The sequence below is a fragment of the Callorhinus ursinus genome, unplaced genomic scaffold (assembly GCF_003265705.2).
Source record: "Callorhinus ursinus isolate GAN/ISIS: 27379988/994484 unplaced genomic scaffold, GSC_fseal_2.0 scaffold13, whole genome shotgun sequence".
NCBI lineage: Eukaryota > Metazoa > Chordata > Mammalia > Carnivora > Otariidae > Callorhinus > Callorhinus ursinus.
The window spans coordinates 42631685-42652453 of NW_027397075.1; the positions used below are offsets into that span (position 1 = coordinate 42631685).

The 20769-nt window shown below is 44.9% G+C and overlaps 1 protein-coding gene across 2 annotated transcripts in view; it reads right to left on the bottom strand.

The window, feature by feature from the left end:
* CACNA1E (calcium voltage-gated channel subunit alpha1 E) overlaps positions 1 to 20769 on the bottom strand; it is a 500959-nt gene that overhangs the window by 39671 nt on the left and 440519 nt on the right. For both annotated transcript variants that reach the window (XM_073900155.1, XM_073900154.1), the window contains 8 exons: positions 12730 to 12826; positions 10448 to 10608; positions 9780 to 9917; positions 8430 to 8631; positions 7459 to 7623; positions 6733 to 6843; positions 2979 to 3062; positions 1892 to 2017 (listed from right to left, as the gene is read on the bottom strand). In XM_073900155.1, the coding sequence (XP_073756256.1) occupies positions 1892 to 2017; positions 2979 to 3062; positions 6733 to 6843; positions 7459 to 7623; positions 8430 to 8631; positions 9780 to 9917; positions 10448 to 10608; positions 12730 to 12826 (1084 nt within the window). The remainder of the gene's footprint in view (positions 1 to 1891; positions 2018 to 2978; positions 3063 to 6732; positions 6844 to 7458; positions 7624 to 8429; positions 8632 to 9779; positions 9918 to 10447; positions 10609 to 12729; positions 12827 to 20769) is intronic.

Here is a 20769-nt window from a genome sequence, read left to right on the forward strand (position 1 = left end):
TTCAAGGGGCCATGCGAAGACTCCGTCTGCTGATAGAAGAAGGAAGGGAGATAGGTTTCTTACCGCTCGAGGTGCTGCTACCTTCTCCCACCTTCTGCTTACTTCCTGCCCTCATTCCACCTTCTACACTCCAATGTCTTCAGTCCCTAGCTCATCTCTCCCTACCCCAGGTTTTGGAAAAAGATCAAAGATACATTCTGATCGCCTTTCTTATCATGCTATAAATTCTAACTCAAAATAAAGAAAAACAGGGAAGAATGAAGTAGGCATCAGTGATGGAGAACTGGGGGCTATGCTCATGGCTGGTGGGGTGCGGGGGGGGTGGCTTGGGTGGGCCACGGGGGTGCAGTTTATACTGTGTGGCTCCCTGCTGTGTGTATCTGCAGAGGCAACCTTTGTGAAGCCGACTTTAAGAAAATAATTTCTATACTGTGTACTGGGACTGTTCCAAAAGGAAAACACCTATCCATCATGGTGTCACCTGGAGGCAGATTCACCTTGTCTTCGCTGTTCTATATTCACTGCAATAAGCCAACCACTTGGCCATCAAGTTTTGACATGCTTTTCATTGCCCTCAACAGTATGCATTTTTACAGAGAGCTGGTGAGCATGATAACGTGACAGGCTGACACGTTATTTCTTGAGAGACTAACTGTAACTTGTTTGGAAGGTCTCTAGCAAAAAGGTTTTAGGAGTATTTTGTGTATCAGATTCTAAATCCAAATTCACCTGAGACTTGGTAAATTCTTACTAAGGTTTTAGATTTCTCCTCTGTCATGTAGCTTTGGCAAAATTCCTTTCATTGACGTGAGACCTCTGTGGGAGTCATGACACCAAACAATTACTCTGGATATGATAAAAATGTCAAGGTTGCTTGTAGGAGCCTGAACATCCCTATGACTGGTCTCACATATCAAACCCGCAGGACCTCAATGGAGAATAAGTCAGTAATGATGGTGTGGGGTGAACACTTTTCCCAAATGATGAGAAACCATTGAATTCACTGGCTGACCTTCTCTAGTTCAATTAAAGTACATAAATAATTAAATTAAATAAAGGAGACAATTGGTAAATTCATGATTTCTCAGCTTTGAATCAATGTCATCAAATTTATTTTCAAAACACATTCATTGAAAAGCTTTTTTTAATACGAGGAAAAATAGTAGGCATTTGAACAGCATTTAGAACCCCCCCCCAAACTTCAAAAACAAACTATGATATCTGCTACAGCCTGAAGACATTGAAATCTGTTTGTAAAACTTCTTTTGCAGGAAGTCTCTGTGATTAGAGTGGATTTCAGGTCACTTTTAAACTTCTATTTCTTATACATACACTTCTGTATGGCCCCATGAGACCATTCAAAGCAGCTCACTACATCAGCCTGGCCCAAACATCCTATTAGACTGTAGGACACAGAGGTGACCATGAACATGCCATACATTCAGTGGTTGAGGAAACACACTAACAAAGACAAGAATGGGACCATATGAATCATCCTGCAATCAAACACAACTCAAGGAATCCTTTGAAAAACTGGTCATGTGAAATTATGCCGTTGGCAAGTCCCTGAAAATGAAGAAGCTGGCTCCAGACACGGATGGGATTGCCTGGGGCTTTTTGGACTATCTTCTCAGACAAGCCCTGGCCTCAGTCAACAGAGAAGATAAGGGAGTTACAAAGTGGAGGTGTTTTTCTAGAATGACATTCTATCCAGTTAGGCACGAGCTGACTGTGGCCCAGCTAAGTTGCACTGTAACTGAGAACTGCTGTATTTACTGGATGCATCTGACAAACACTCATTCCTGGAGGTCAAGGGACCTGTGTAATGACATGCTGTGGCCCGGCAGTGTTCCATCTGATAAGACAGAGAGGAGGAGCTGATGCCGCTTACCTTAAAGGACTGCACAAAGGTCCAAAGTAAAATACGGATGGTGTAGCCCTGCCGTAGAAGCTTGATGAGGCGGGCGGCTCGGAAGAGCTTCAGAAAGCTCATGTTGAAGCCACTGGTGTTCACCAGCTGGTGGACCAAAAGGAAGCTCATAGTGACATTACAGTCATTTAGAAAACACTACACACTAGTATTTGCATATGTATCCCTCATTCGGATCATAAAATTGGACACAGATTCTGTCTTGTGTTTTCAACCCATCTCCAACTGTTGCGCCAGTAAGGACCATCTCTCCAAGCCTTCCCAGGCCCGCCCTCTATTCCCAGGTAGAAGGGTATGGATAGTACCCCCAGAAGAGTGCCCAGCATGTGTCAGACAAAACCAGGCTCTCTAGTCTTCCAAGGGGCCCTCGTGGTCCTAACTGCACTCAGAAGCCAACGAGGTGACCAAATAATGCCTCTAGCACATATGATGGTCATGCCCACATTCGATGAGAATGACAATGAGCTCTCCAAGTCTTCTTTAGGATAAACAATTTTAGGGAAACGATTCAGGTCTAACAACTTTGAGGACAACAATACTCTGCTGCTTCTGTCTCTCCCAAAGAATCTAGCAGAACACTGTGCACACGAGGCTTCTTCTGGTACTGCCTATTGCACTGACCCCATTCGGAGGCTGCTGTTGAGTCATGCAAATGAACAAAACCTTCCACGAGACCCAGTGCCACTCCAGTGTTTGCAGTTCAGGAGTGAGGAAATGAGCTCCCAGCACTTAGAGGGCTACACATTTGGTTTGATGAGCTAAAAATGGACTGTATAGGGGAGGCGCCTGGGTGGCTGAGCCGGTTGAGTATCGGCCTTCAGCTCAGGTCATGATCTCAGGGTCCTGGGATTGAGCCCCGTGTCGGGCTCCCTGTTCAGCAGGAAGCCTGCTTCTCCCTCTCCCTCTGGCCCTCCCCCTGCTCGTGCTCACTCACTCTCTCTCAAATAAATAAATAATCTTTTTAAAAAAACGAACTGCATGCACAAAGGATTTTTTTTTATGCTACTTCAGGGCCAAGCTTAAAGACAAGGATGTACAAGCCACTCACCTTGCTGTCTGTCAGAATGATTTCTGTGATACTGCCAATCACCGTGATGAAGTCAAAGATATTCCAGGTGTCTCGAAAATAGTTCTGCCGTGTGAATTCAGTCACAGGAGCACCAGAAAAAGGAGGAAAAGAAATGGAGAAAAGATATCTTTAATTACATAACTTTGTCACTTGGAATTAAAACTCGTCAATTCACTTACAAGAGCAATTCTAACTTTGGCTTTCATTTTCCCATTTCTAACAGGAAATGGTATTTCTTTACCGACTTGGGAATTTCTCATTTGGGAAAGCAGTCTTCTCACTACTTGAAGACCTTGTTTTTGTAGCTGTCACTAAAAAGCTACATTAAAAAAAATATGTAAGAAAGAGATCTGTGGCCAAGAATATTATAAAGTCCAAAAAAGGAAAGATCATCATTGTCACCTACAAGGCAATAAAATTATTTACTGTATTACTCTAAGGTTTTCTACAACTTTTTAAAGTGTCTATATCATGTGACCCTATAAATATACAGTTCTGACTTTCAACTATTCACAGTGATGTCTTAAGTCTTTAAAGGCCAAAAGATGTACCAAAAATCTTCTCCTAACTCCACAGGGTGATAGGATGAATAGACTTCATCCTTCCCCTCTTTCTCAGCTCTGTTACACCTCTTGAGTAATAAAAATGAGTGGGTTGAAGGAGATGGAGGAGAAATAAAGGACCTGGCAAATGCATCAACCATGTAACAGCCTGCTTAACAGAGAGAGTAGGTAGGTTCTGCTCCCATCTCCAGCGCTCAGGTGAATACAGACCTTGGACTATATTCCTTAAAAGAAACAGGACACTTGGGTTTCCAAAGTCACTGGCTTGTCCTTGGGCAGCAGGTCCCATACGAGACTCTCAGAGCACTGCTGAAGTCAACCCCCCCACCCTCACAATGAGCATTAGTGACTTTTACAGTATGTGCCAGATAATGGCTAGGCCCTTGAGTTCTTTCCATTCATTTCTCCCATGAATCCTATGGGTAGGTCATGATCAATACCCTCAATACCCTATGTTCATAAAATACTCAGTAGCAAGGTTGGCAAGAAGAGCGGGCAGAGACACACAAATAGTGAGAGGAAAGGAGTATGGTGAGAGCAAAGCTTTCTTTTCTTTTCTTTTCTTTTCTTTTTTCTTTCTTTCTTAGAACATGAGTACGGGGGGGGGGGGCGGGTAGGGGCAGAGGGAGATGGAGAGAGAGAATCTCAAGCAGACTCACTGCTGAGCATGGAGCACCACACGGGGCTTGATCCCATGACCCTGAGATCATGACCTGAGCTGAAATCAAGAGTCAGACGCTTAACCAGCTGAGCCACCCAGGCACCCCGCTAAGTGATCTTTAAGGAGCACCTACTCAGGACTAGAGCCTTGATGCCTTCGGTACACTGTTTAGCTGGGTACACACAACAAAGTATCTAAGGCTGTAAGGCAACTATAGTGATCCTCATTTTGAATGACAAAGCTAAGGCTTAGAGAGGCTTGTCTGATTCCAAAGCCACCAGCACCTGCTAGGCATGCAGAGAAACAGGGCACACAGCCTCACAAATTCACGTTTCCATGAAGAATACCTACTTCCTCAGGAGTGGAACCAAGTCGAGTCTCTGAGTTCCTCAGTTCTCAGGGCTCTCCTATTTCCAACCTGGGCTAAGCTTCTTAATTCTTGGATAGGCCCCCATATAGTAGAGAGAACATGAATCTAGGTCTCAGAGGACGGGAGCTCTGGATTCCAGCTGAAGGGATTTTATGACACAATATGGTTTAGAATAGCACAGTGTAGTGTAGACTAGTAGATTACCGTGGACAGACTGTGGGTTTCAAGTCAGATTAGATCAGGATCTGAACGCTGGCTCTGTCTTTTAGTAACCTTGGGCAAAGTATTGAATCTTCTGGAGCCCTAGCCCATCCATAAAAGAAACTGGTAACACCTATCTAGTAGGCATTATGAAGTTATGAAGCTAAAATGAGTAACATATAAAGAGTTTGGTACTTAATATGACAACCAATGTTCATTCTCTTCCCCTTTTTCCTTCTTCCTTTTTTATTCCCAACCCACTTTCCATTTCTACTGCCTTTTATTCTGTCATCTTTAAAAAGCTATACAATTTTTCTGAACTTCAAGTTCCTCATTTAAATCAACAACATCAACAATGATAATGATGGCATCTGCCATGTGTATTTCAGAATCATTGAGAAGATCTAACAAAATAGTATACATTAGGATATTCTGAAAACCTAGAGTACTCTATCAATATAAAGACTTATTTGGGAGTAGTGATGTCTTTTATTGTGTGAAAATGCCTCTAGACCTTGAATGAAAATATGGAGGTGAGAGTGGGAAGGAGGCAGGCTTTGGAGCTGAGTCTAGTTAAGCTTATAAGTATGTATTCAGCATTCACTGTAATTAGCGCACAGTTGGGGACTTAAGTCACAGACAATGTCAATAGCATATGCAAGTAATCAAGATGCATAGAAAAACTTTCCCTGTTGCAGCACCAGCTTGTCCCTCACTCTGCTCACCCTGCTCAGGGCTAGACTGTATTATAAAGGCATCTTTGTTGGTGGTAGTTTCTTTTTACTTTTTTATTTCCCCAAGTCTCAAAATACTCAACTGGAGTCAAGCCAGCAACAATGCAGCCACCTGCAATGGGCTCTCTTCAACTCCCCTCCCCAAACCATCAAGTTAATGACTTTTCAAAGAACCATTAGGAGACCAAAAGCAACCCCCCCGCAATCAACACCCACAATTATCAAGCCCAGCCCAGAGTCCCTGCTAAAGCTGCTACCAGACAAACCCCTATTCAGATAATCAGCGAAGTTTCTTTTCGTGCAGGGAAAGCCACATACACACATAACTTGAAATGGTAGCTCACACACTAAGTAAGGGTGAAACAGCCGTCAAGTGGGGTTATCTGCATTCCACTGATCTCACTGTAAACGCTGAAACAAGGAGGGTGGTAGCAGAGAGAACTATTTTGTTTATAGGACACTGAAGCCAAGGGCTAGGTTTGCTTAACACCATTGAGAGGAGATGCATGGATGTGCCAAGCATTTGTAATTAATAGTTGAAGAGAAGTAAAAGACTCATACAAGAAAAACTCAGCCCAACCCTCCTCAAACCTAATTCCAGCATACCTACATACCAATTTACCTTTCTCTCCCTTTCTCTTGCTCTCTCTCTCTCACGCTTTAATGGTCACAAGCCTTTGTAAGCTTAAGTAATAAACATTTATTTTTGTTAGCAGAAATTGTGCTTCATGTAACTAATGGGAGGAGGACAATTAGGTAAAATCTAGTATCTGCTATGTTTGAGGGTAAGAGGGACAGACATTTTCCTACTTGAATTATAAAATCTTATACCTTTTACCAGTAAATAAACATTCAAGGTTTATTAGTCCAATCTTTGTTTTGCTCCCTATCGACAAATAAATTGCAGTTCTATTAAGAACTCTGTCACCGCTTGACCGCTGAAAGAACCTGACAGGACCAGAGCTGATGGCTTGATGAGTATGGAGCTGGGGATCTGGTTTCCTTTGCCCTTTCTCCTAATACCCTCATGTACCCTCTTCTTTCTTGGGCAGTTTACTTAGCAGTTGAAACAGGCCCACAATTAGGTCAGGTGTGTGAACCATTTCTGGAAGAGTGGGAGCCACTCCCCTTCTAGCAAAGGCTGGGAAGGCCTCCAGAAGGCAGGGAAGACAAGCGCAATGCTGGGGTACATGGCAAGCCATACCAAGAAGCCGAACGCGATGATCTTTAGGACACATTCCAGGGAGAACACCATGGTGAAGGCAATATTCAGGTACTTCAGGGCCAGTTCGTAGGTGCAGGGAGCAGAGTAGTACTGCCAAGAAGAGAAAAGAGGAGAAAAAGAATCAAACCCTTAAGGTGAGGGGGGATATTCCGTGTCATCGAGGCTGGCCATCTCTCATCCCTGCCCTTGGGCGACACTCTGGCATGTGGTGTAGGAGGCGCGACAGACGTGCCAGCAAGGAGGACCACGCATCCCACGTAGCAGAACCAGACAACCCAGAGGAAACCACAGACCATGCCCTATGGTGGCTACTTATTAGCAAAACAGCAAGTCTTCCTAAAGAGGAAGGTGAGAGGGACAGAAACATTTTCTTACCATTTATTATTAAATAAGATCACACCTCTTCTAACACTCCTTTAGAACCCCACGATCATGTAGATCTCCTGACATTCCCATTCTCGTCTGAATCTGATGGCCACCAGCACCCGGGGCCCTGGGCACTACTGGCTTGCTACTATAGGTCTCACTGCACTTTGCCCAGAAGGCCCAGAGGCTGGGCTGCTGAATGGGACAAGATCAAAAAGAGATTCTGCAGGGGGAGAAGAAGGGGAGGAGGCAAGCATCTGCCCGATGTCTCAAGCCCTGGGAGGGACCTGGCCCCAAAGGCCCCGTCTGCTGAGTGCCTCCCAGCCACCAACCCCTCACCTTCATCATCAGCACGACAGTGTTCAAGGCGATCATGGCCATGATGGTGTACTCGAAGGACGGGGACACCACGAAGTGCCAGACGCGGTACTGGAAGGTGTGTCTGTTCTGTGGCATGTAGCGGGTGAGAGGTTTGGCGCTTATGGCGAAGTCGATGCACGCCCTCTGAAAGGAAAGTTACAGCTATTAGCCCAAGCTCAAGTTCCCTCAACCTCACCCATTGGTGGGCTCTCTGTTAGGTGGCTAGAAGAACAGGACAGTGCAGGAAAACACAGGGTTGGGCTGGACAAGCAAAAGGTAAAAAGGGCAGCAGGGATTATGGGGACAAAACTATAGGTGCATGGTCCCTTTAAATGAGTACACAGAACTGGGCTAACACATGGGATGTGGACTGCATGGTGATTAGTAACGTCCTTTACACAGGCTGCAGCCAACATGAGCAGGCAGGAAGCCTTACCCGATGCCCTCGGTCAGATGTAAAAATCTATCTCCCTGTGCATTCCCATAGCACTGTATTTGCATTTCTCGCAAAGTCTCAAACAGTTTCTGTTCCATTCCATTACAAAAATAATGAACCCTACAATGTGCCAGAACTATGCTTGTTACTAGAAAAGCCACAATAAGCAAGCCATATCCCTTATCCTTACAGCAAATACATACCACGGAGGGACACAGCCAGGTAAGCAAATGTCTCAATGATGTAATTCTGGTACATAACTTTTACTGCCACTTTTAGACTATTCACTGCTTAAAGGTAGGGACTACATCATAAACCTTCCAGTTCTCTGTGCCTCGTGCCTAGGTCTTAAAAGAGCATATGTTCAAAAAATATTTAATGACTGAATAATTTTTCCCATCTTCTGTCATTTTTAATAAAGTTAAGACAATTCAGTCTTCCTTCCTACCACTGCGGTTCCAAGTGTCCTTTCTGGACCCCCTGCTCTCCCATGCTCTAGACCACTTGTTTTTACCTCGTTCTTCTCCAGGCTGCACTCCTCCATCATCTTGTCCCCTTGCTCCTGGAAGGTGATGATGATGAGAGCCACAAAGATATTGACAAAGAAGAAAGGGAAGACCACAAAGTAGACCACGTAAAAGATGGACATCTCCATGCGGTTGCTGCGGCTTGGTCCTCGGTCTTCCTCTGTCACATCAACAGAATGCTGTAAGACTCTGTAGGGACAGAATGAGGGGGCATGGATGGTGGACAGCAATCTTGGCAGTGGCCCTGACTTAAGGCTTCATTAGGAGATGTGCCACCTATTATATCTTCTTATGTGGCTTCCCTGACTTTGAAGATCCACCATAATTTTTAGGGTCCATAACCAAGCTGGTGAAGAGCCAGTGATCCCCAGTCCACTGCCCTTTCTAGGCCCTGTCCCATCATGCATCCAACTGCTAAGAAAGAGTGACATTATTTTATATCTTAGGTTGTCATATTCAATGCCAAGAGATGCCGGATGTCTATATGGCATTTTACCAACTAGAGTATGCCGCCACCAGAAAGTGGGGTCTTAGTAATTGCCAAGTCTCTGAAAAATCAGCCATCGGCAGCCTAAGAAACTGCATTCTAGGGGCACCTGGGTGGCTCAGTCGGTTAAGCACCAGATTCTTCATTTCGGCTCAGGTCATGATCTCAGGGTTATAAGATCAAGCCCCTCATTGGCCTCTGTGCTGGGCGTGGAGCCTGCTTAAGATTCTTTCTCCCCCTCTCCCTCTGCCTCTGCCCCTCTCCCACCCCACTCACACTCTCTCTAAAAATAAAAAAAAAAAAGAAAGAAAAGAAAAGAAAAAAGAAACTGCATTCTGTTGTCTTCTTCATGACAGGTATGATCGCAGAAAGGGTCTCTGAGTTCTTCCAGCTTATTCTTTTTCTCTCTCTCTTTTTTTTTAAGTAGGCTCCATACCTACCATGGAGCCCAACGTGGGGCTTGAACTCATGACCCTGACATGAAGAACTGAGCTGAGATTAAGAGTCAGATGCTTAACCAACAAACCACCAAGATGCCCCTCTTCCAGCTCATTCTTAACCTCAATCCTCAGGTGAAGGGCCAACTTGGAGGATAAATACGTCTAAAACCATCCCCAGAGACTGAAACAATAAGAGTTGCAAATATTTCTGACTTTGTTATCTCCCTCTTGATTTTTGCCTTATTTCATTCCTCCTCTCTTCTGCCTGTCTCACCCACTCGTAACCACTTATTTTCCCTGGGAGAATAGCAAAGGGTCAGCCTTGTTCATCTTGAATAAGCTTCTCAAGGCAACCACGTGGTCCTATCCCAGCTCACAGACAAGCATGCCAACTCAAACCCATCACTCACTGAGGCCATCCTTCCCCTGTGGAGACGGTGAAGAGGGTCAGCAGGGCCCAGATAATGTTGTCGTAGTGGAATTCGTGGCGCTTCCATTCCCGGCCTTTCACCTCCATCTTGTTTTTTTCATGATCTACATAGTTGCCTCTAAAACCAGAGTACAGATGAAATAGGGCCTCTTCACTATAGCTCGTGGGAGAGGAAGGAAATTCTACAAACTTCAATAATGTGGCTGAGTAATAATCAGCATACAAATGTGAGGAAGAAAGCAGAGCCTTATCAAAGGCAGTCTATGATTGTGGGATAAAAGTTGTATTTGGTGCCTAGTAGACATGGAAGATTAAATTCTAATCCTTTTACTAGTCACCGTGTGTAACCTTGAGCAATTTAAACTTCCTGAGCCTCAGCTTCCAATCTAGAATATGTAAATGAAACCTATCTCAAAAGGTCACTGCAAAGACTTAAAGTGAAAAACTGGGTGTAAAATGCCATGTACCATGTCTGGCACAAAAGAGGTGCTCAATAAAAGTTTAACAATTTCCTATCTTGCCTTTTTCCTAAAAGAAGAAATGTGAGAGAGGTAAGAGAGAAAGAGAAGAGCTATGTGTGGAGGGCTAAGCGGGCATCACCAGAATATGCATCAGGGAAGGTGAGCAGCGCGTGCTGGTCACACTTACATGCACTCCTTCTCTGTGTCTTTGGAACTGTCTGTGCAATAAAAGAATTTTCCCTTGAAGAGCTGGACTGCAATAACAGCAAAGATGAACATGAAGAGCTTGTAGACAATGAGGATGTTGAATACGTTCTTCAAGGAAGTCACCACACAGTCAAAGACAGCCTGCAAAGAGAAGTCAAAAGCACTATGGGTCCCCAGAATGGCCTGTGCCTTTGCCTAGAGCTGAGTGAGGGCCACATCACCACCAGCCAGCCCCCCATAGAAGGTGCCCCGGGAGATATCCCCTTACTAAGAAGTGACACGCATGGGATTCAGAGCTGGCTTCCGAGCCGGTCATGACTGCAAGAATCTACCACCTGGAAGGGCACACGTGCTCTGAATCTGAAAGCAAACCCAAAGCAGTAGAAACCAAATGGCAGCAGGCAATGCAGGGAGTCCTTTGTGGGCTCCCAACAGATATGCTCCAATTAGCGGGAGGCACAGAAATCTATTGCAGAAAGGGATCTCTGAGAGCATTCAGCCCTTTCTGGTCATTAAATGGCTTGTCCCTAACCCAACATCTATTTGGTGACATTCTTAGATTTGGTTTATATACTGAATATGTATTGTTTTTCTCTTTACCGTTTTAAATGGATCAGAGAGTATAGTAAATTATTACTTAGTATTTAATGATATTTGGAATAAATTCCTACATTCACTCCAAGTATGTTCAACACTTCACTTAAATGTTTTTAGCTTAAGGCGGGCTCTACTGGGGATGAAGATTCAACAGGTGGTGCGGGTGGGGATGGGGAGCTGCCTTCTCATAGGGCAGGGGGGATGGGGTGGGCAAAATCAGAGACTTGCTCTCCAGTTACAGGCCATGTCCTTCAGCAGAATCCTGAGGGGTTACACAGGAATTCAACACATTCCAAGCCATTTTTAGGTTATTTTCTAGGTTTTTAGGTTTAGCTCACTGGAGAGTGGTGCCCCATGGTGGTACTGCATTTGTGCCCTTGCTACATTTGTGCAGTTGCTTCTTCACAGCGCTGAATGAATAGCGCTGGTTTAATTAGTTGAACACTGCAGGGAAGGTGAGCAGCCTGCAGCCTTACAGATTCATCAGCGCCACCTATACTTGCCTAGGTTATGGAGCTGCAGAGAGTGTGAGAAGCCAGAAGCCAGCACTTCCTAATTAAATGGAATTAACCAAGGGTGTGGTTTCACTCTCCAGCCTGTTAATTAATCTCATCATGCTGTCTGCAGTCTCCTTAGGACCCCAACATAGCTCAGAAGAAAGGAGACCCCTGGGGCCTGGGCTGCAGCTAACAATAGTGGTTAGGGCCCCAGGCCCCCTGGCAGAAAGGAGTATTTATGGGCACGGACAAGGCCTGGCACTATGATGGTAGAGGGTGGTAAGGAACCTGGAGACCAGGCTCAGGTGCGGCGCTGTGGCTCAGTTGGCTGGCTATGTGGCCTGGGGCAGCAGTGAGCGGACCTCTGGGCTGTGAACTGGGAGTCCTGGTCCCTCCCTCATGGTGGCAGGCTATCGCTCAGGAATTCAGGGGAAGAACTTTTCCCCCATGAAGCTTCAGCTTCCATTAATCGCAATTTATGTGTGGGGGCGGGTGGGAGGTGGGAAGGAGGGCTCAACATGTTAGCAAACCGGACTTGAATGGTAAAGCACACATTGAGGGCAGGAAGGAGGCCTAGGAGGATGGAGCAGGGAGGGCATGGGCCAGAAAAGAGGAGAACCAAGGTAATATAGCTATGAAAGTGCAGGTCCTGGTAACAGGAAAAACTCAATTCATGTTAGCTTGCTTCCCCATTCTCTGCTTCTGCCAAAAATGACTGTGTTCTTGGGCAAGTTATGACCAATCTATGCCTTAAAAATATAAAGGGTCAGGGCTAGAAAATCCTTTCCTTCTCAAGGATTATGAGGGAAGAAAGCATCCCAGGTTACTCAGCATGATCTAACGTGTAGCCCACAACATAGAGGACTCCTGCACTTCCATTTTGGTGTTCTGAGTGCACCTTAATGACACAGGGTTCTTTCTGGATGACATGCCACAGGCAGAGAATATACAAAATACCACCTGGGGCCGGACTCAAGAGGCCAAAGCCGCCTTATAGATTTCTTGGCCCATCGGTTATTTTTCTTTGAAATGAAGGCCTTTAACTCAGGCATTTGAAAGAACCCCAGTCTCTGTGTGAGCAAAAGGAATATTCCCAGAAATGATCCTCCAAAAGTAGGCTGACCACGGCTAAAGACAAGATGGGAGAAGGGGCCTCAGGAAATGTTACCTTGAGCTTGGGCAAGCGCTTGATGGTCTTCAGCGGCCTAAGAACTCGGAGGACCCTCAGAGATTTGATGGTCTTGATGTCTCGCCCCTTGTTTGTTCTGCAGTGGGGAGGCCCCCAGAGGTCAGAGGAGAGGGGGAGAAATGAAAGTGGCATTCATACGACTGCATTAACAACAGGGTAAAAGGGGAGATGCTTAGGCAAGAGACCAGAGATTGGGTCAGAGTAGACTCCCTTCAGGACAACCCCACAAAACATGCTCTGGGAAAATTTTCAATTCACTCCCCAGTGTGCACACACTCCTATGCATGCACACCCATGTGTCCTCACACAGGAACACACGGGCATGCACCCAGAGGCCTCCATGCACGTATGATAATGAACGCTTCCTCTCCCCAACGTCTGGAGTAATACGGCTCATTACCACACTAGCAGAATGCAAATGGAAGACCAACTGACTAGGGAACATGACTGGCAGTCCACTCTGGATCCCCACTGTGCCTGCTCTGGTGCTTCTTCAGTAGCAGGCTCTCAAATGATATTTGTTGAATGGACTAGGAACCTCCGGTCGAAAGCAAGTCTCATCAGGGGACTTGACCTAGTCCTTTCTTTGGCTCTAGATTTGTCACCCCTGCAGAGTTCATTAGTTCAGGGGACAGCAGGGTGAGGAAGGGCACTGGGGACATGACACTCCTGCTGTGTTGGCTGCCGCTTCCAGAGAAAGCATGTCATGTGGGCTTCCTGCCAGGACCTTGGCTCACACCCCAGTTATCTGTGCGTGGCTGGCTCTTTCGGCAGTCCTTTCCCATCTGAGACGTTCTATACCTAGCACAGGCTGCGGAGAGCCAGAGAGTTGGAGAAGGCCCAAACTGCAGGCCCTGCCCACCTTTATCCTTGCCCTTCAGCTCATGAGCGTCCCTATTCAGCCACTTGGAAACGTTTGTTCCTAATAGATAAAATATGCTTCTCTTTGTATTTTCAGGAATGAAATGAATCAATCAACCTGCATTTCTCCCTCCAACCTGCTTATCCCCTGAGATCTTTGCATTCAATTCAAACAATTGCAATTTGTAAAAGACACACACAGATGGTAGGAAATGAGACTCTGAAGAGTGAGCTCAGGCTCTGGTTCTTTCCTCCTGTTGGTTCAGAGTATCATGACGCCAACAGCCCAAGGAAACAAGATCCAGAACATCAGATGGGAACTACAAGGGCTTCTGCCTGCTTTTTACCTCGTCCTTCCTGCCATACCCACCACCCACCCTCTGGTAGGGAGATAAAAGAGCTATGCTTCCACAGAAGGCAAGGTAGAAAGACATTTAATATCATTCAGGGAATGCTGGCTTTGCCCAGAATGTGAATTTAAAGACCCTTTTAATGGCTGTAGGCCATAGCCTATAAGCCACTCTTATTCCATTTGAGCTCTGAATATAGATAATCCAAGAGTACCGCATTAGAAGGTCGTTTGCATCCAGGGGTTCTGTATATTTTATAAACTCTTTTACTGTATTACGTTCATATATCTACCTACCTAAAAAAGGCAACTTCCAAGCCAAATACATATCCAAACCAATGCACATGATCACTTCCCAAGAAGGCTTGGCGACTCCTAATTTTTGCCCTCTTGGATGTCAGTGAGAACTTACCACTCATATACACTCACCAGTCCTTTTTCAGTGAGCAGACTCCTTCCCTCCCAACTGTACTTGCACCCTCCTCCAACCCACTTCCCGGATTCTTTACTTCAAAGAAAAGTGAGAACAATATTTACCCCAAAGCGTTCCTATGGAGGATCCAAGCAGAAAGCAGTTAAAAAAAAAAAAAAAAAAAGAGGAAGGGGGTGGAGAGAAGGAAACAGTCAGAAAACTCCAGGGAGGACAGGAAACCGTACAGCAACAGGAAATTGGACAAGCACAGGCCCAGGAGATCCCGCTTACAGCCTTGGCACTTGTAGAGTCCACACGCTTTGTGGAAGGAAGGGCCAGCACACCATTTGCTCCACACCCACCTCTCCAACCTGCAAAGGCAAAGGCGCTTTGCAAGCACCAGTGAAACTGTGTCTAACCGGATGGCATTCCCCATATTGTGCTTGATTTCATGGAGCCCAGTCTAGTGACGTTTCCTAAATAGAGTCTTTTACTTCCATTTCCTTAGTAGTCTTCAGACAAACTCTACTTCCAGTGAATTTATAAGAAACCAGGAGAGAGGAATTAGGTCTGCTCTGGGCCAGAAATTCTGTTGGGAAAGGCATTTCACGTCACAGTGGCGTACCTACGCTTCCGAAGGATTTCATCTGCAATGGAGAGCATGACCCCTCTGACAGGGATGGTAGGACACCTCTTAAAAGCATGGATGAGCAACACCATAAAACCACCTCAAAATATGGGGGAAGGCATTTTGTATCAAAGTCCTGATGGCACACAAAGGGATGCCCTTTGATAAGTTAAATGACCAACTGTCCATCATGAGCTATTTACTGTGCAGCTTGGAGAAAAATCATCCCAGCTCTATTTGGAGGCTTACCAATAATAAAAAGGGTGAGAGCATAAATATGAAATATTTGAGATTAGAAATAACGAGAGCTAACTTTCTGCATATTTCCTCTTGGCTAGACTCTATGCTAAGCACTTTTAGTGCAACTCTTTCTTTGGACCTTCCAATAACCTTAGGACACATAGCTATGACTATCCCCATTTCACAGACATGATTCTGAGAGGCTAAGGAGTACCTGGCATTAGCAGGGCAAGCTGGGCCTTGAAGCTAAGACTGTACGATGGTTGGAGCTCTTGCTCTGTACCACTAAGCCTCGGCAGCAGAAGGTTTTGGTTCCAGGCTCTGTCAAACCAAATTCTAGAGCTGGAAAAGATCCCTGAAATCCACTTAACTGCATCCCCAGGAAGATGTGCCTTGCATGAGATCCCTCAGTGAGTGAGCCACAGTGGAGCCATTGATGAATCCACCTTCAGCCATGTAGAACTGTCTAGAATTCAGGCTGTGGTTCCCAGTTGCTGGTTGCTGGAAAGGGTACTTTCTCTCCATCCTTAATCTTTTTAATGTAACACAAACCTACGTTACACCACTCTATGTCACAAGCAAAGACTTCTCATGGTTATTTTACTCAGTAAATGATCTCATATTCAAAATTACATTCATTTTCACAGTAATTGCCAAATTAATGGTGATTTGGGATTAAACCCAAGGCTTTATAAATCTTAAATCCCTCGTGTGACACCCTCTGAGTGTTCAGAAGGCAAAGATAGTATCTTTCCCTGAGTTATAATAGTGCCTTCTCATGCACGAGACTGGGCACATGGTGGGTAGGCCAAACGCACCTTTATCCACTCGTATCACAGCACTGATGGAGTCTTTAATATACACCAGGCACTCTTCTGGGTGTGGATATACCACCGTGAATAAAACAAATGGCGTCCCTCACTTCTTGAAATTTACCAAGTCTAGTGGGGAGGAAAGACCTCAAGTAAACAAGCAAACAAATGAAAGTATAATTGCAAGCTATGTGCCATGGGAAAAATGCAATCATTTGATTGAAAATTTCCCCAAAACAACTACATAGGTCACCTTCCTTTCCCCAGGCTACATTCATTTTGAGGAAAAGCTTAGGGAGAATCTTCCATATCCCTAAAATGAGAGAACAGAGTAGGATCAATGGATGGGCAGGTGATTTAGGGTGACACACTCTAAGCTTTTACCTGTTGCTTAGCCCAGGTCCTCAACTCTGAGACCTTTATGTCCAGGAGCATCTGAACGGGTTCTCAGAGGTTCATACTCACAGATGCCCATTTTATGAAGGAAGGCCCCAAATTTCTTGCTCTTCCCACACACCTCGATAAAGGACAGAATTTGTTCTCTATAATTAATTTTGCCCCAGGATCCTACTAAAATATTCTGCTATGGAACAAAGAGCATCTGACCCCACTGCTTGTATGATTTGTGTGTCCCTTGTTTTGGAAAATGGGGTTCCTTAATAGCACACTCTGATCTCAACAGCTGATTGGGCTGCCAATGTACAGCAGAGGTGGGGGGACATTTGTCCCATGCTGACTCCCACAAAGTTGAGCCAAGGATAGTAATAAGACAGAGGCCCAAAGCAAAATAAGATTAGTCATTGCCCTGCACATTTTTCAAACAAGTCCCTCATAGCAGAGGAACCACTGAAAAGCTATGATTTTGAGTGGTTGCAGAAAAGCACGGTTGCTTCTCGGTTTTGTTAACATATGTTCAACACGGATTTGAAAATTGCCATTTGAAATGAAAGGAACACCAGATAACAAAGCCACAGTGTCCAGAAAAGTCTTGACAATTTCACCCCAATATTAATTTTAATATTAATTAAAATATATCATAATTTACACATATGCTAGGCCGAACTACCTTTCCCGAATCCATGCACAGGGGAGCTATTTAAGCCATTATCAGAGCCAACAAGATTACAAGGTAAATGTTTTACCAAACCAAGAGGATAAACTCTTCACTTTAATGGAGGCATATTATTTTTGAAATAATTCATGTGCTTTTTACAAATCATTTCAATATAATCACTTGATAACACTTTGTTAGTCTTTGCTACTCTATGTATAGTCAGAATTTTTTTATACTGCCTAACTAGTGAAATTTATCAGGTTTAAAAATTGACTCTAATGTTAAAATTTGAGGATAATTTCGCATGCTAGGATGTACTGATCCGCCTTTAATTGGGACTCAACTGGGCCACTCATTTTCCCATTTATTTCCTACTTGTTATTTGGTAAGGTCCTGGCTGCTCTACAGAAAAAAAAAAAAAAGCCACATTTCTCTTATGTCTCATCAGTAAAAGATGAGAATTTTCCAGCTCAATTGTCAAGTTGCCCTCCAGATCTTTCATATATAACCACTCATCATTCACTGTAATCTCGCTCCTCAGCTTCCAGGTGCCCCCTTTCTCAAAGGACATGCTCTCACATTGATTTCTGCAAGGAACCAACTCTTTCCATGGCAGGCAGAGGAGGGACATCAGGTTCTGAAGAGCTCTCCCTCCTCTAAGTGGAATGGCCTCCCTCCCCCATGAGCCCCAGAGAGAACAGCACAGGGATCTGAAGGAATCTCTTGCCTTAGAAGGATGGACAGGCTTGCTGGAGTGTAAGGTGGGGACAGGAGGTCACGCTGTGAGGAGCCGTGAGCCTTGCTAAAATGTCTGGACTATTATTTGGGAGGCAATAATAACTTTAATACGCACTTGCTAAGGGTTTGGCACTATACTGGACACTGAATGTATTATTTCATTCTCACAAGACTAAAATATAGTTCTTTTTAATTTCTACTTATAGGTGAGGAAATAGAAGTTCAGAGAATTAAGACAGCTAATAATTCATAATGCTGGGATTCAGACCTAAGTCAGGCTCTGAAATCTATGTCCTTATTTGTGATGTTACAGTGCCTTTTTGGATGGGAATCACAGGAGGATTTTAACCAAAGAAGGAACAGCAAAAGAAATGAGCAGTTCCTGAGCTCAAATATTGAGCTATTTATCCTCTTAGCCGTAATCAGCCTAGGGTCTGTGAGTGTTCACAGAAAGAAAAAGGTACAGACAGAACAGATGGACAAGGTCAGGGATGCCCTTGTCCACCTGGTCCATAGGTCTTGTCTGTCTCCAAGCAGAGAAAGATGGATCGCAAGGCTGAGGAGAGATCCATACCAAGCCACCAAGTTGAGTTTACAGGGGTTAATGGCTTGGAACTAACTACAACAACAGAGGTAGAAGGGAGTTTAATGTAATAGAGAAAGCCCCTAAACTTGAAGTAAAAAATACCAGCTGCTTAAGAACTGGTTTTGCGGGGCACCTGGGTGGCTTAGTCGGTTAAGCATCTGCCTTTGGCTCAGGTCATGATCCCAGGGTCCTGGGATTGAGCCCCGTATCGGGCTCCCTGATCCGCAGGGAGTCTGCTTCTCCCTCTCCCTCTGCTGCTCCCCCTGCTTGTTCTCATTCTCTCTCTGTCAAATAAGTAAATAAATAAAATCTTAAAAAAAAAAAAAGAAAGAACTACTAGACTACTAGTCAAATGAGTCAAAATAGTTAAAGTCTCAAGCAACCCACTTCTCAACTATAAAACAGGACTGTTGAGTGATGCATGAAATAAATAGTGTGAAAGAACTTTAAAAGTTCTAAAGACCAGTGGAAATGAGAAGTTCTCTGCATTGGCACTGCTTGTCTCCAGAGGAAGTCTAGGACCTGTTGGTAAGGCTAGTTCATCTATTTATGTATTTTTCTTCCTCGCCCCTACCTCAGCATCGCGTGGGTTCTCCCATGAGCCCCAAATCCTTTGCAACTCTGCCAACTTCCTTTGCTCTGTGACCAGGGCACTAATTCTATAATAAGCGGTTAGTGCATAATCCTTTCCTTCCTGCAAATGCACCTCAGTGAGCCTCCAATACACAGTCATCGTTGCCTTCGAAAACACAGCACTGTACTCTAACTGGAAGGTCTGAGCACTGAGCAGCAGCAGGAGACAGCAAAGCACCTCACTGTCTCCTAGCAGCTTTGTTATTCAGGCTGGGGAACAGTGATCCGATCTGTCTTGCTTCCTAGTCTTCATATTCTAAACATACCCAAGACCCCTCATCTGCTGGTCTTTCCCAGAAGGCCTTGGCACTGGCTAAAGTTCAGCTGATACGCTCCCCCAGCAGGAGACTAATTCATAATGCTAGGTTGTGGCTCTGTGAGCGTGGCTTAGACAGATGGCTTGCAGGTCACATGATCTGAGCTGATCCTTCCCTAGGCCCATCACAAAATCTGGTCTGAGTTACTCTAAAACTTACTTTTTAAATCTGGAGAGCATGGTGATGGATTTCTACTAATCCTGCAGGACTGAGCTCTTCCTACGTCTGTGAAGGCTTGCCTCGTGTGCAGGGTGCGTCTTGCATCTGAGGCTGGTTAGCCAAATTGTTGGCTACCGTGTGAACGGGGCCGTGTTCCCTGACTGGACCATTTCACTTTGCTTGTTTATGTGGCCAGAGGCTGAGATCCCATTTATAATCAACCTTCTCCAAATTTGTGCTTGTTAATAAAGAACAATGCTAGGGCATTCACACCCACTGCCTCCATATGATAAAGGTCTCCAAATGCACATTCCCCGTGGCACAGATCACAGATGATGGATTTTCCAGCGTTCATCAAAAAACATGCATGCTGGAGCTTAATGCCAAGAGCAGGTAGACTGAGAACTTATCTCTTTCTTTCAGGCACCCCCTCCATGTGGCTCCCACTCTGTCCCTCCTAATTCATCCCAAAACCCATTTCCGAGGCAGCTCGGGTACAATACAGCAGTAGGCACCCCAAAAGTCCCTGGCCATTAACCATCTTTAGTGTCCCTGCCTGGGCACAAAGTCAGGGAAAGTCACTCTTGAGGTGACTCTGAAAGCTGGAGTCTCGAGAAACAACATCTTTCTATCTGCTCACTGCTGGAAATTTCCAATTCCAGTTCAGCCAGCATCCTAAATCCACAGTTAATTGGCTACCTGATGGCTAAATCTAATTTTAATCCTTCATTCACTTGCACAGAACAGTGGAACTGGATGACCTGTCTGGTTCAGTGGTAAATGGGTTTTCTTTGCATGAAGCAGGACTTTGTCCACTCTTTTTTTTGCCCCCTCCAAGATTAATGTGTAGTCACAACTTCCTTTGGGAGATGCCCCTTTCGGTTCTAGAAGAATAGCGGTGGTCAAGAAAGAAGTCCCACAGCAAAGCGTGAGATTTGAGGGGGACTGCCTCAGACACAGGCAGGCAGTGAAGAATAAGAAGGAGCCAGGTATAGGGTGAAATATCTGCTCTATTGTTCTGTGCTCTGCTAAGTACATCCTAGCATTTCAGTTCTGGAAGCCACTCCTTTCTCAGAGCACACATTCACACCTTTACAAATACAAAACCAGAACCGGGGCACCATATTCTGTGGCTCCTCAGGGGTCTTCCAAATCTAAGATTGTCTCTATCTGTGCATTTCACTGAATGAATTCAGAACCAGCTCGGCCACTGCGGCTGGTTCCGAAATG